Source organism: Dipodomys spectabilis, unplaced genomic scaffold (assembly GCF_019054845.1).
Source record: "Dipodomys spectabilis isolate Male_0828 unplaced genomic scaffold, ASM1905484v1 ptg000001l, whole genome shotgun sequence".
Taxonomy (NCBI): Eukaryota; Metazoa; Chordata; class Mammalia; order Rodentia; family Heteromyidae; genus Dipodomys; species Dipodomys spectabilis.
This window is the reverse complement of record NW_024870678.1, coordinates 17,986,265-18,000,763: the sequence shown is the minus strand read 5'-3', so window position 1 is coordinate 18,000,763 and position 14,499 is coordinate 17,986,265. Positions and strand designations below refer to the sequence as shown.

The window sequence follows — 14,499 nt, the reverse complement described above, 5'->3', positions numbered from 1 at the left end:
GATGAATGAGCCTCTAGGTGATGCACACTACATATGCTTTATAAGAAGTTTACATTTATAGAAGAGTCTTATTTGAAAGGACAATTATATCTAGAAAATTAACATAGCTTTTTTTTTTTTTTTTGAGAATAGTCTTTTTTCTTGTTACTTTATCTTCAAAACTCATCTTTAGCTCTGAAGAGATAGCCTAAGAAAAATGCTCCTCATTGTCTCCCTGACTTTGAAAACTCAGGCAGAAAATAGGGAAACATCTTGTCTGTTGATTTTCTTTGAACCTCTTTGATAGGAAAAACTTGGGAGTTGATCAGGATGAAATGGGTTTCAGCGGTTGCACCTCCCCCTTGGCTGTGACTACTAGTGCTGTGGGCACCCCAGGACTGGAATTAGCATGCATGCATCCCACTGCTGGTATTTTAGAACCACTAGCATCAGCCTACTTTATGCTACATACAATGACCTCATTTTCGTAGTTTCTGTAGCCTGATATACCCCACTGTCAGATTCAAGCTTGGTATTCCCTGGGTTTGGTGGCTGAGGCATTGACGTCTCCAAAGCTGTCTGGGGGTATTTGTGTGTTTGGTAAGGGGTGTTTGTGATTTTGATAATTTCATGACCAGGAACTAAGGCAGGCTCACCACCAGTCCTAGACATTGTATTTTATTCTGAGATCATTCCTGTCCAGAAGGTGGTTCTCTTCCAAAAGCATAATTCTTCAGGAGCAGTGAACTTGGCTCCTGTCATTAATGTCAGCAGGAATAGTGTTTTTCAACTGACTGTTTAAAGCAATCAGGCCATCCTTAGTGGAGTGGGATGACCAACTCACAGGAGTCAAAATATGTTTCTGTAGTACAAAATGGCCAATATAATGAGGATTTAACTATAAGCTAGGAGTGTTGGCAGAAGGACAAATAAACGTAATTTCTAAGAAGGCCAATTAATGGATTCAGCAGGTCAACTGTTCAACACGTCCTGTTGTCATAGACCAGCGAATGCACCAGCTGGTCCATCGTAAATAAGTTAAATGAGCAAAATTTTGGCTGTTTTCTTGCTTATCCCTTCAATTTTTTCTGTACTCTTCTCTTCCCTCCCTTTTCTGCACATCCATCTCCCTATGCTGCCTTTCCTTTCCTCCCTCATTCTTTCTCTCTTCACTTTTCTCCTATATTTCTTTTTCCCTTAGCCCATCTTTTCTTTGCTCTCAGTCTCCCTCTCTGCTCCCATCTCTTTCTACCACATCCCATTTCTAGTGATGCCTGCATGAATCTCACCAATTATAAGAAATAATTAGAGTTGGACTTCGGTTGGGAAAAATCACACACACACACACACACACACACACACACACACACACACACACACACACACACACACACACACACACACACCTTTTGTGAAAATGGTTCCAAAGAGTAAAAAGAAGTAATGGAAACGTGAGGATTTCTTACTTGCTAGGATTTATGACACAGTAAACAAAAAGTATACAGGAAATAGTAATTATGATAGCAAATTTATTTATTTGTAATAGTTTAGTTGGCATATTTTGTCAAACTATCGAGGTAACTGAGCAAGGTACTCTTGTCTTGAGCTGGCAGTACCATGACCATGCATTAAATATCTCTCATTTGCTATAGGAGTTGATTTCCATTTCTTAGCGGTCCCTACTTAGAGATCATTTCTGTTTTAGATCCAAAGATTGCTTGTGCATTTTGTTTTGTAGTATACTTTTACATATCATTTGTTGATTTGGTGTATTTTTTTTTGTGGGAAGACATGGGCTTTAAACCCTCGATATTAAGCTAGCTAGAAAGGGACTACTATATGAGTAGAGCCATAACTCTGGCCAAAATGGTAGTTTTCCTTTTGTGTGTGACGTATTTTGATAGAACGAGGAACTGCATTTATCTAGATAAGCTCCCCCAATTGGAAAAACTTTTCGTGTGTGTCAGGGTCTGGGCATTGTCCCTAAGTTGTTGTTTTGGTTGTTGTTTTTTAATAGCTTAAGGCTGGTGCTTTACTACTCAAGCCTTCACTCCACACCTGGCATTCTGCTGGTTAATTATGAACATGAGTCTCTTGGACTTTCCTGCCCAGCCTAGCTTTCCTGCCCTCAGATCTCAGCCTCCAGAGTAGCTAAAATTACAGGTGTGAGGTACCACGGCCATGCTGGAAAACTATTTTGAGCAATCTTTTAATTAAATCTCAACTAATTAAAATTTGTTGAATGAATTGAAAAGAATTCGCCCTTCAGGACAATTTCTCCTTGGTTTAGTACCACTGGGATTGAGGGACTGCCAGTTTTCCACGTCACAGAAGAATTGACTTTGGGTTTTTTTTTTTGTTATCTTTACACAGTAAAATTCTTGTAAAGTGGAAACCATATCACACTCAGCAAAGCCAAAAACGTACGTACTGATAACCGTTGTTTTTTTTTTCCCCTCCCCCTCCTCCTTCTTTGTGTTGTTTAGAATCTTTGCCAAGAACTAGAAGCAAAGTTCTATGAAGGGACTTTTAATTGGGAGAATGTCAAGCAGCACGATGCAGCCAGTCTGTTGAAGCTCTTCATCCGGGAGCTACCCCAGCCCCTGCTCAGCGTAGAATACCTCAAGGCCTTTCAGGCTGTGCAGAGTAAGTGCCATCCGTCTTGCAGCATTCCCTATGCTGGTGCCATCCATAATTGTCTCAATGACATGTGACATTACAGGGCAGGGGAGATGCATTTGGATAGACATGTTGACTCATGGATACTAAGGGTTGTTTCCTCCCCAAGTGTTGTTTCCCTTGCTTTCATAAGTATACACTGTTGGAATCAATCACTGAATGTTCTCTTCAGGTAGAGATTAATTGCATGGCATTTAAGCAGTTCAATGTATTTTGGAGTTAGAACTTTGTATTTTTCTCATAATAGGATGAGTCACATCACATCTCTGATCATGTTTTTCTTGCCAAGTGTTAAAAAGCAACACTTACCGGAGATGCTGTGGATTAACAGTTATCAAAAAGGCACAAGGAGATGTAGTAGAGGCTATGAGCATGTACTGAAAAACAAGATCCTGAAATAGTTGTGTGCAAGTGTGTTGTTGGAATTGGGGCAAGGCATTTTGCTGCCACATCAAGGGAGTACCACTAATTCAGGTCTATATAATAGATCTTGATTTCTTTTCCAAGAAATAGAGCTCTTAAAAGGTTTATATCCTAGCACAATATCCCATTTATTTCTAGAAGCTATCATGAAAGAACTGATGCCATGTCTGTAAAGATATATCTTTTGCTTCCAAACTAGGACCCTTGAGATTACTATCAGTAATCACACTGATCTCCCGTGCTCGTCACTGTACTCCAGGCTGTTCTAAGGACTGAAATATTGAGATGATTTCCTGTTTTATCTCATATTGTAACTCTTTTGCTCAAAATTCACGAGAGACACGAAAAATACTGCGTAGTTTTTAAACATATTTTTTTCTTAAATAGAAGAAAATATTTTCTGTTTAAAATGTTCTTGATAGGTCAGTCACCTATGGTTCAAGTTTATAATGTTAGCTACGCAGGAAGCTGAAATAAGAGGATCATGTTTCAAAGTGCAGCCTGGGCAGGAGAGTTTGTAAGACTCCTTTATCTAATGAATCACCGAGAAGCCAGAAATGGATCTATGGCTCAAGTGGCAGAGTGCTAGCCCTGAATGAAAATGTTAAGGGACAGCACACAGGACCTGAGTTCAAGCCCCAGTACTAGCATGCATGCACACGTGCCCGTGCGCGCGCGCACACGCACACACACACGTACACACACACACGTACACACACACACGCACATATGTGTGTATGCACATACACCATACATTTAATGGATAAAGTGCATTATTTTACATACACTTCCCACTTCTGAGCCAAGTGTATCATTACAAAGAAATGCAGACATGATTTTAAATGTCCATTAGTATTACTTAAAGAGGATAAGAAACTCTGAAAATGAGCCTGCAACTGATAATAATGGACCTTTTAGACCTTTTCATTGCTATTTGGTTTCTAATTCATTCCACCAACATTTACTGAACATGGATTGTGTTCCAGGCCTGTGTTCACATAGTGTTCACATTCCTGTTGGCATCAATGGACTCTTTCTTTGTAATTTTGTTCACTCTCCATGAAAAGAAACAAACTTCACAGTTAAAGCTGTACCCTCAGACCATGTCATCAAAGGTCCAATCTTCTGGTACTTTTCATGGGGGAATCATCACACAGAAGTTGAAATGCTTTCCGGAGCACTGTTGTGTTTCGGCAAACATAAGGCTGCTCGTCATATGATCTCAGTTGGAAGTGAGCATTCTGAGAGAGAGGAAGCTCCTAGCAGCTGCTTCTACCAATCTCCGACTAACAGTCTCAACAAGCCTTGCTGCTCAGTCCTTGTGTCTTAACATTTCACTGTCATGTTTACACTAAGTCACTTTTCATGAAAAATGGAAAATAAAAGTAAAATGTTCTGTAAAGAGTTCAGATTTTCCAATCTATCTGCAGATCTTTCCTCCAAGAAGCAGCAACTCCAGGCTCTGAACCTCCTTATCATCCTCCTGCCCGACGTGAACAGAGACACTCTGAAGGTCAGAGAGTTCATTCACCTTAACTATCCTTAGAACAAAGCACACTAATGTTTTCACTATTTATGGCAAAAGCAATGTGATGTTTAGTTTGCAAACATTAAAAGAAGTCTAAAATGGAAAAGCCTATTTTAAAGCGCAGCTGGTAGCTGGTTGCTGGTGGCTCATGCCTGTAATCCTATCTACTAAGGAGGCTGAGATCTGAGGGTCATGGTTCAAAGCCAGTCCAGGCAGGAAAGTCCTTGAGACTCTTATCACCAATTAACTACCAGAAAACTGGAAGAGGTGCTGTGGCTCAAGCAGTAGAGCACTAGCCTTGAGCTGAAGAGCTGAGGGACAGTGCCCAGGCCCAGAGTTTAAGCCTCACGTCTGACAAAAAAAATAAAATAAAATAATAAAGTATAGCTGGTGAGGGATACTCTTGTACTCTTTGTTCATTTATTTATTAGGCTGACTGTGTTGTTAATATTACTAGGCTGTTTTAAAATCTTCATTATAATATTTCTTCTAACAAGGTTGTTCATTATGGTTCTTGGTTCATGGACATGTGGGTTACTCTTTAGTGTTTTCTACTTTCTTTTTTCCCCCATATTTTCTAAATGATGTTAAAAAAAAACATGTTATTAAGAAGGTGATAAATAAAATTGTAAAATGTAGCTCTCTCTTACCTAACATTGTTACAGTACATTATAACACTAAGTGATGGATTTAAAATAAATTATCATGGTAGTTTGAAATGTTTATTCACCTAAAGACAGATCAATTAAATTCTAGTTCTTTCTCTAAAGGCTTGAGCTTCTGATTTGCAGCATTATTTTGAAATGATTTACTCCAATATTCAAATAAGTTAGTACCATTTTTTTGTACGTACTATCAGAGGCTCTGATAACTAACATACATTGTTTTACATGTCTTTTTCTTATTAGCAATAGTTTAAGCCAGGCATCAAAGTGTACATGCAAAACCACAACATTCAAAAATGGAGGCAGGAGGGTGGTAAGTTAGAAGCTCATTTGTGAAACATGAGGAGATGAGACCTGGTCTCATAAATGCAAGATATAAAACAGAAACATTTATAGAGAGATGGTAAAGGGCTCAATAATAAATTTTTATAAAAGATCATCATGTTAAGGTCAGCCAAGTTCAACCAGCCAACTATGGCATGCTTTCACTCATTTGTAAGGTATAGATTTTAAACACATGCAATCATGTATATATGTACACAAACATACATACACATATCATTGTACCTACAGGGGTCAGGGGGAGAATGATAGATGATGGATAATGTTGAAATCTATTATGTCTGTGTATGAACAAGGCCTATGAATGTCACTGAAAGCTATTCAATAGGGGATGGGGAGAGTATCAATAGAGGGAATTATTCTGATTAAGATATAACATATATACACACAAAATTCCATGGTAAAACTCCTTGGTGTAATTAATATACATAAAAAATATGATACCAGTGTTTTATTCTTGAGGAGGGTGAATGGAGAGGGTAAATGAATATTTGAAGTACTTTATATGCATATATGAAAATAGAACATGAAACTAGTGAAATTCTGAGAGTAGGAGAGAGAGATATGGTATGGTGGGCAATGTCACAGTGAAACTCCAGTTATATCACTGATGTGTGCTAATTAAAAAAATCTTAATGAAAAAGAAAAAAAGGGAACATTCAATATATGATGTAGAAAGAATATTGGCCTTAAATTTTGTCGCTACTTTAAATTTACTTTTAGATAAATGTAGGCTGGACACCTTGCCTCTTTAACCCTCTGTGTTTCTTTTATTTAAAATTAAGTCTCATGGAAAGAAATTTCATGTCAAGGGAAAAAAAAAAAACACTAGTTGTTATATCTCAATTTTTTTTTTTCCTTATATCTCATGAAAATTTCTTGAAGAGTTAAGCAAAAGGAATGATTGTTGATATTCAGCTTCCCTGGATCATGCACAATTGTTCCTCAAATATTCTTGTTTTATAAGCAAACAAACAAATAACTCCTAAAAAGTAGAGATATAAGACTTACTTAAGATTAAGAGTAAAGTAATGAGTAGCTGAACAAGCACACAGAGGTTAGGGAATGCTTCCTGTAAAAGTAGGTTTATCATTATATATATATATATATATATATATATGCATATATATGTAACTTATTGAAAATGTGAAGTTCTTACTGTTTAGATGAAAATACTATTGTTTTCCTAGCATGGTCTAGGGCAACATTTTATTAATCTCACATCTTTCTCATTCACCTCTTTTTTTCCCTTCGTCTCTCTCCTCCCTTCTTTCTCTAGTATTCTTATAGTAACATTTGGAATATCTTGCAGCATATGCACTATAATTTATGCTCATGAAGAAAGAGAGACGCTGGTCCCTGAACAACTATTCTAGTCTCTGTGGAACAAAAATTAAATATGTTTTCACAAACTTCAATTAGTCTTTGGTCTTTGTTGAAGAACTGTATTGTTTCAATACAACATTATCCTTGGATTACAATTTTACTTTCTAAGCACTGTACCACAAGTTAGATACATAAATCTTATTGTTAGGTATCTAGATTAGGTCTAGTCTGTTTCTAATTTCTGCAAGGCAACTACATTTGAGGCAAGTGCTAGCACTTAGAGGATCTTTACCCCCTGAAATCTTGTGAAAATTTTTAAAAAATTTAATTAATTAACTTAATTTTGTTTTCCATCTTTAGTGTAGCACATTTGGATTTTTCAGATGCGGAGTCTGTGGCAAATAAGAAAGCCTGATCCTTTGATTCATTTTGTAGTGAGTTCAGAATCCAAACCGCATCCAACAATCCTTCTCTGTGATTAAATTCCTTTGCTACCATTAGTGTTTAGTTGAGGGACTGCCAATAAATTACTTCATATTCCCTAAAATATAGTTTCCTTAGCTACAAAATGGGAGTGATTACAACATCTGACCCCAGAAAGGGTTAAGTTAGATGATACTTAAAATGTACCTTACACACTGACACTGCCTTACCCATACAGAACATTAAACACCTAGTCAAAATGAAGTGAAATAGCAAAGGAACTTGAAGCTTTAAGCCTCATCAGAAGTCAGACTAGGGAGACCCAGCTTCCAGTGGCTTTGCAGACTTAACTCAGAGGACAGTGTCTACATGGCAGGAGGAAGTGGGGAACATCAAGATACGCATAGCCCAGCCTGTTCTGGTGGAAAGCTCCCTTGTTTTCATTCCTTCCATTGTTTGTTGGGGTCCAGGGTGGGGGGAACCCTCCTTGGGCCTCATGCCTGTGAGATCTCAGGAGGCTGAGATCTGAGGATCATGGTTTAAAGCCAACCTGGGTAGCAAAGTCCAGGAGATCCTTATAGTCAATTAACCTTCAAAAAAGAGTAGCTGTGGCTAGCCTTGAGCACAACTTTTGAGATGCTGAGTTTAAGCCTTGCAGGACTGACAAAAACAAACAAATTAACAAAACAACAAAGAAAACCTCACAATTCTTTGTTGTGTGTCAGTGTTTCCCTTCCTATTACTATCTTCATTCTGTTTAGGTTCCACATTACCAGCAATTGACTGTCCTACTGTGAAAGATGAGTGAGCCTATTCAGAGATATTGCCTTAGAAATACAAAAAAAGAAAAACTTGTAGACATTTCAGCACTTCCAGAAACACATGGATGGTACATAAAACCACTTGTCACTGTTCCTGGCTTCGTGGGGTTAGGAAATTTACATCTCCATTCATCCTTTTTCCCTCTCATTCAGAGGGTACCCTCTCTGCCACATTGCCCAGGGCCATGGTCCCGAATAGCATCTAGAGTGTTGGACCAAATGCAGAAGCTTCGATGATAAGGTTTGTTGGACATGGCTAGCTAACTGTGGTTCTGCATGCTTCCTTTTTCAATCAATAAAAATCTTACCTTTGATAATTATTTTTATTAACCTCTCATCTCCATATATGGTGTCATTTCTGTTTTAGGCCCTGCTTGAATTTCTCCAAAGAGTCATAGATAATAAAGGGGAAAATAAAATGACTGTCCTGAATGTTGCAATGGTCATGGCTCCGAATCTCTTCATGTGTCAGCTGGGTTTGAAGACCAGTGAGCAGCAAGAATTAGCGAAGGCAGCTGGGACAGCAAACATCATGCTCTTACTTATTAAGTATCAGAAACTTCTGTGGACAGTAAGTATTTGTGTGTGTGTGTGTGTGTGTGTGTGTGTATACTTGAATTAGAGACCGTATAATTTCCAGCATAATTATATTTAGTGGGTTTAAACATCATTTTATTAAGCTGGTATAAAAAGTAATGAGCTTTTTCTTTTCATGCTGTTAAAAACATCACATTTTTGTTATCTGTAAAATTACATTGGAAATATTAAAGGTATTTTAGCACATAGGTAAGGACGGGGCCTTGTGGATTCCTATTTTAACATCGTGAAATAATGTAAAAGAAAAGTATAAGAAGTATTCCTTATTTAGTTCCTTCTGCCCATTTTTCTCTTTCTCAGTATTCAAGCCTAATGTCGTTATCAAAGTTATGCTGTCTTTGCTTTAGATCATTTACAGTTGTTGTTTATAGACTTTGTGTATATCTGTGTGTGTGTGTGTGTGTGTGTGTATGTGTGTGTGTATGTATGCGTATGCGTACTTGCCTGCATGCTGGTCCTAGAGCTTAAACACAGGGCCTCCGTGATGTCCCTGAGCTTTTTTTAAAATTTAATTTAATTTTTATTTATTTTTTATTGTGAAAATACTGTACACAGGGGTTACAATTACATGGGCAAGATAATGAGTACATTTCTTATCAAGCATTATAGCCTCCTCCTTCGTTTCCCCTTCCCATCCCTTTCAATCCTCCCCGCTGCCCCTCCCCCCCCAATTCTCCCACCCCCCCCCCACCAAAGTTGTAAAGTTCGTTTTCTTTTTTTTTTTTTTTAATTTAATTTAATTTAATTTGTGAACATACTGTACAGAGGGGTTACAATTACATGGGCAAGATAATGCGTACATTTCTTACCAAGCATTGCAGCCCTCCTTTGTTTACCCTTCACCTCCCATCCCAGCCTCCCCGTAAAGTTCGTTTTCGACATAACGACTTGAACTTCTCATTGTTGCAATGGGTCCACCTGTATCCTTATTTAAACGACTTATTTTTCCCCTTCCCCTCCACAAATTATACTGATATCAAATACAGTGAAAGCAGGGGTTATACTGTGGGTGAGCGACATACAAAGCAACAAAGAAATAATCTTATAAATGTGTTAGAAACAATTGCATGAAAGAAAAAAAATTTGAATACATATCTTAAGGTTCATTTCCCTAACATCACCTTATCTTACCTTTTCTGCTTGACTCATTTTTTTTTTTTTGCTCAAAGCTAGAACCCTACCTCTTTACCTTCAGCCCCACTTCTGGCTTTTTTGTAGTTAATTGAAGATTAAGAGTCTCACAGATTTTTCTCCCTGTCTGGCTAGAACCAAGATTCTTAGATCTTAGACTCCTGAGTAGCTAGGACCATCAGCATAAACCACCTATGCCTGGCCAAAGATCTTCTTATCTACAGAAATATATACACCATTCTCTCTTGAACATAGTTTTCTACTTTACCCTTATTTTTGAGCTTAAGTTTTGACAAATAATCAGAAAATAGTAATGAATGAGAGGCTTCTTTGATTAACGTCTCATCTTCCAGTGAAATTTGTAAGATTTATAGAGACAAGCATAGGCATTTACAAAAAGTGAACAAAAAAATTCCATGTAGAATTATGCAGAGGATTTTTTTCCCCCAATGGTGGGGATTAAACCTAGGACCGAATGTATGTGCTCCAGTACGAAGCTACATCTCCAACCAAGCAAAAGTATAATAGCAAATACATATATCTCTTAGGGAACCCTCCTCCAGTTACTAATTTCTTAAAAAAGATAAAGTTATGATACCTAGAATCTGAAGTCTTTTTTTTTAGGTTCTTTGTAAAGGCAACTGAAATAGGTAATTGCCAATACTAAAAATACATATAATAATTACTAAAGCTTTTAATTAGTCTTCTTCATGACAATTATTTCCTGGTTATAATTAATAACTTGTTTTTTGTTGCTCATGGGGCTTGAATTTAGGGACTGGGTGCTGTCTCTGAGCTCTTTTGCTCAAGGCTAGTACTCTACCACTTTGAGCCACAGTTCCACTTCCAGTTTTTAAGTGGTTAATTGGAGATAGGAGTCTCAAAGAATCTTTTCTGGGCTACCTTTGAATCAAGATCCAAAGATCTCAGCTTCCTGAGTAGCTAGGATTACAAGCATGAGTCACAGAGTCACAGCTGATTAACTTTTTGCTATTGTGATATTTTTGCTATTTTTTTTTTTTTTTTGCTAATGGCTGGTCCTCTACCACTTGAGACTTAGCTCCATTTCTGTCATTTTGCTAATTAATTGTAAATAGGAGTCTCATAGCCTTTAGTGTCTAGGGCTGGTTTCAAATTGTCATTTCAGCCTCTTGAGTAGCTGCCAGTTCTCGACTTAAATATCTTCTTGTTATTGTGATTTCCAAGGATACATCTTTCCTGGAGAATTGTGGATAACCTTTAGCTCTTGTTGGTTGGTGAGTTTTTCTTTATCTTCTGACAGCTGAGTTGAGCTGGTGATCAGAGGACTGTTTGTTAGCTGTTGGACTGTGGGAAAGTGTCTGCTAAGGAGACAGACTATGAGATAATGGCCTTTGTGGTTGGTCTTTCAGAGAGTCTCCAATCTTTATATATAAGATATTGGAAGAGGCCACTATATCCTTGAATTTCACAAAACCCCTTTTGAAACCTTACACAATAGGCACTCAATTACATCTTCTAAATGAGTTTACATCTTCTACATGAGTAGTACCATGATGCTTTCTTAAAATTTTATTTTTTAACAATGAAAGGTATGTGTTAAAATGACATAGTCTTATCATAGAACCTTTATTCTTCTTGAAATAAAGAGAATGATTTAGGTAGATTAAAACGATACCATGTCCTTTTATGAATCCTTAAACTTAATTTCTTTTCTTCATAGATTCCCAAGTTTATTGTAAACCAAGTAAGGAAGCAAAACACTGAAAACCAGAGAAAGGAAAGGAAAGCCATGAAGAAATTGCTAAAGAAAATGGCTTATGACCGAGAAAAACATGAAAAACCAGATAAGAGTACAAATGATGTAAGTCTTGCAGATATGTATCTATTGTCCTTTAGTCTTGTGTCTATAATGCAGCTTTCTATCATATCGTGTGGTTCTTACGACCTGTAAGTTAAAGACATCAATAACAATAACTGCGCCTCTACCACTAATGGACAGGTTAATGCTAGATCAGGTGTTGGTAACTTAGCATGTAGTTTGTTAATGGGAACCAAAAGGTTGTAATAAGACAAGAATGACCTACTGAACTACACACAGTGCACATTCTCACACACGCGTATATATGCACAAACACATTTGCGCATACACACATGCATATATCTATGCACGTGTGTGCAAATGCACACAGTCTGTGCTTACTGTCTAATCTTACACTGAGTGAAAAATCCTCACATGAACCACCCACCTGTCCTCTTGGGGAGATCTAGCCCAGCTAATGGTTTTATTAGCTGAGGGTCATTCCTAGATCTCAATAAGTACTAGAACATTCTCAGTTTAACCAGAAGAATTTTTAGAGTGATGTTGTAAAAGAAGAAAATTTAAACCTGTCATGAAGAAATATCTATTCATCAGCATTTATAGAATATCTGAAGATTATAGTAAGAACTGATTTGGCCCGATTGAAATGTGCACAGAGATATAATTGTGAATCACGCTATCAAAGTTCTCACATAAGATGAAGAAATGAAAGGGTTTCTATTGTTCTACTTAAGTGAATGCACCCTCGCCACACTGCTGAAGTTGCTCGGTTACAGGCTGACATCTTGTGGAATAATGGGAGAAAGCAGTTGTCAGCCTTTGTCTGATTTTTCTGCTTTTCACAGACATGGAGAGCCAGTTAATGCTGTACTTTCCCCCCCCCTCTGAAATGTATAGCTCTCTTTGAAAAGGAATACTTTATTGGTATTGTGAAGTTTTTAAATCAATTTTCAGTTTCCTTAAATAAAAGAAGTATATGAAGTTGGATGCTGGTGGCTCACACCTGTAATGCTATCCATTGAGGAGACTGTGATCTGATGGATCCCAGTTAAAAGCCATCCTGGGTAGAAAAGTCCATGAAACTCTATCTCCAAATAACTAGCAAAAACTTAGGCTGGAAGTACGGCTTAAGTGATAGAGCATCGGCCACAGCAAGAAAGTCAAGCCTCAGATTCCTTGGTTTAAACCCTACCATTGCCCAAAATAAAACAAAAACATATAAAATATAGCATAGGTAAATTATGTCTTTATTTGAGAAAACATATTTGATGTTATAAGGACAGAAAGAATTTTCAAAATATCATTATTGTTTATAATACTTTGTTATCTAACACCATTATAAAGATGATGATACCTTCCATTTTCCAACCCTGCTTATTTATATTGACTTGACCTCAAATCATACTCTTGCCATGTTGTAAGTCTCTGAGATGCTAAGATATAGGTGTCATATCTATTTAAGAAAATATTTGGGTTCTACCTTTGTACTAATAAATCCCTCACAAATTGAAAGATTAGTTTCTGGAAATGGGATGTTTAAAAATTTTACTATTTACAGAAAAGGAGCATTAAGTTGAAGTGGATTGTTTTGTTGTGTTTTGTTTTTAGCTTGAACTTTGAGCAAATTACATATGCGTTGAACTGAGAATTATCTCTATATCATTTATTTACATTACCATTTTAAAGCCTCTAATTTAAAACACAGGTTTGCTTTTTTCACAGATTAGCTGTAATGTCACCTTCCTGACTTTTGGTTTTCTTTTTTGTGAAATTTGATTAATTGTAAAAATTACTTGATGTGTACCTCCTGTGTATTAGATACTGTTCTTAACACTATTGAACAAAATAGGTAAAGACTACCACTGCCATGGAGCGTAAACTCTATTATTGAAAATATATTACAGGCTAGGTATTCACACTTGCAATCCTAGCTACTCAGGAGGCTAAGATCTAAGGATCTTGGTTCAAAGTCAACCTCTGGTAGGAAAGTCCATGAGATTCTTATCTCCAATTAACTACCAGAAAACCAGAAGTGGAGTTGTGGCTCAAAGTGGTAGAGTACTAAACTTGAGCAAAAAAGCCTGGGACAATACCCTGAGTTCAAGTCCCATCACACACACACACACACACACACACACACGCACAGTATATATTATAATATACTATATATATATTATATGGTATGTTAGTATGTGATGGATACTTTAAAAATGTGAAAAAAACAGAAAAGGATGAATCCTCTTGCAGTAGTTTGAGAAGCAAACTGTTGAGTACTCTACAGCGGTCGAGTATGTATCTCTTGGAAGCTTTTTCCAGGCAGTGGGAAGAGTTTTTATTATTTTTATTATTGTGATTACTTTTTTTTTTTGTCAGTCATGGGGCCTGAACTCTGGGCCTGAGTGCTGTCCCTCAGCTCTTAAGCTCAAAGCTAGCACTCTACCACTTGAGCCACAGTGCCACTTCCGGTTTTCTTGTGGTTAATTGGAGATAAGAAGAGTCTCATGGAGCCGGGTCTGGTAGCTCACATTTATAATCCTAGCTGCTCAGGAGGCTGAGATCTGAGGATTACAGTTCAACGTCAGCCCGGGCAGGAAACTCCATGAGACTCATGTCCAATAAACCACTAGAAAACCGGAAGTGGCACTGTGGCTCAAGCAAAAAAAAAAATGTCTCATGGACTTTCCTGTCCAGTCTGGCTTTGAACCACGATCTTCAGATCTCAGCCTCCTGAGTAGCTGGGATTATAGGCGTGAGCCACAGGGGCCTGGCTTTGTTGTTGTTGTT

At 37.4% G+C, this 14,499-nt stretch overlaps 1 protein-coding gene across 4 annotated transcripts in view; it reads left to right on the top strand.

Moving 5' to 3' along the window:
* Arhgap18 (Rho GTPase activating protein 18) overlaps nucleotides 1-14,499 on the top strand; it is a 131,919-nt gene that overhangs the window by 102,446 nt on the left and 14,974 nt on the right. For all 4 annotated transcript variants that reach the window (XM_042682835.1, XM_042682916.1, XM_042683065.1 and 1 more), the window contains exons 9-12: nucleotides 2,466-2,625; nucleotides 4,512-4,594; nucleotides 8,554-8,757; nucleotides 11,617-11,757. In XM_042682835.1, the coding sequence (XP_042538769.1) occupies nucleotides 2,466-2,625; nucleotides 4,512-4,594; nucleotides 8,554-8,757; nucleotides 11,617-11,757 (588 nt within the window). The remainder of the gene's footprint in view (nucleotides 1-2,465; nucleotides 2,626-4,511; nucleotides 4,595-8,553; nucleotides 8,758-11,616; nucleotides 11,758-14,499) is intronic.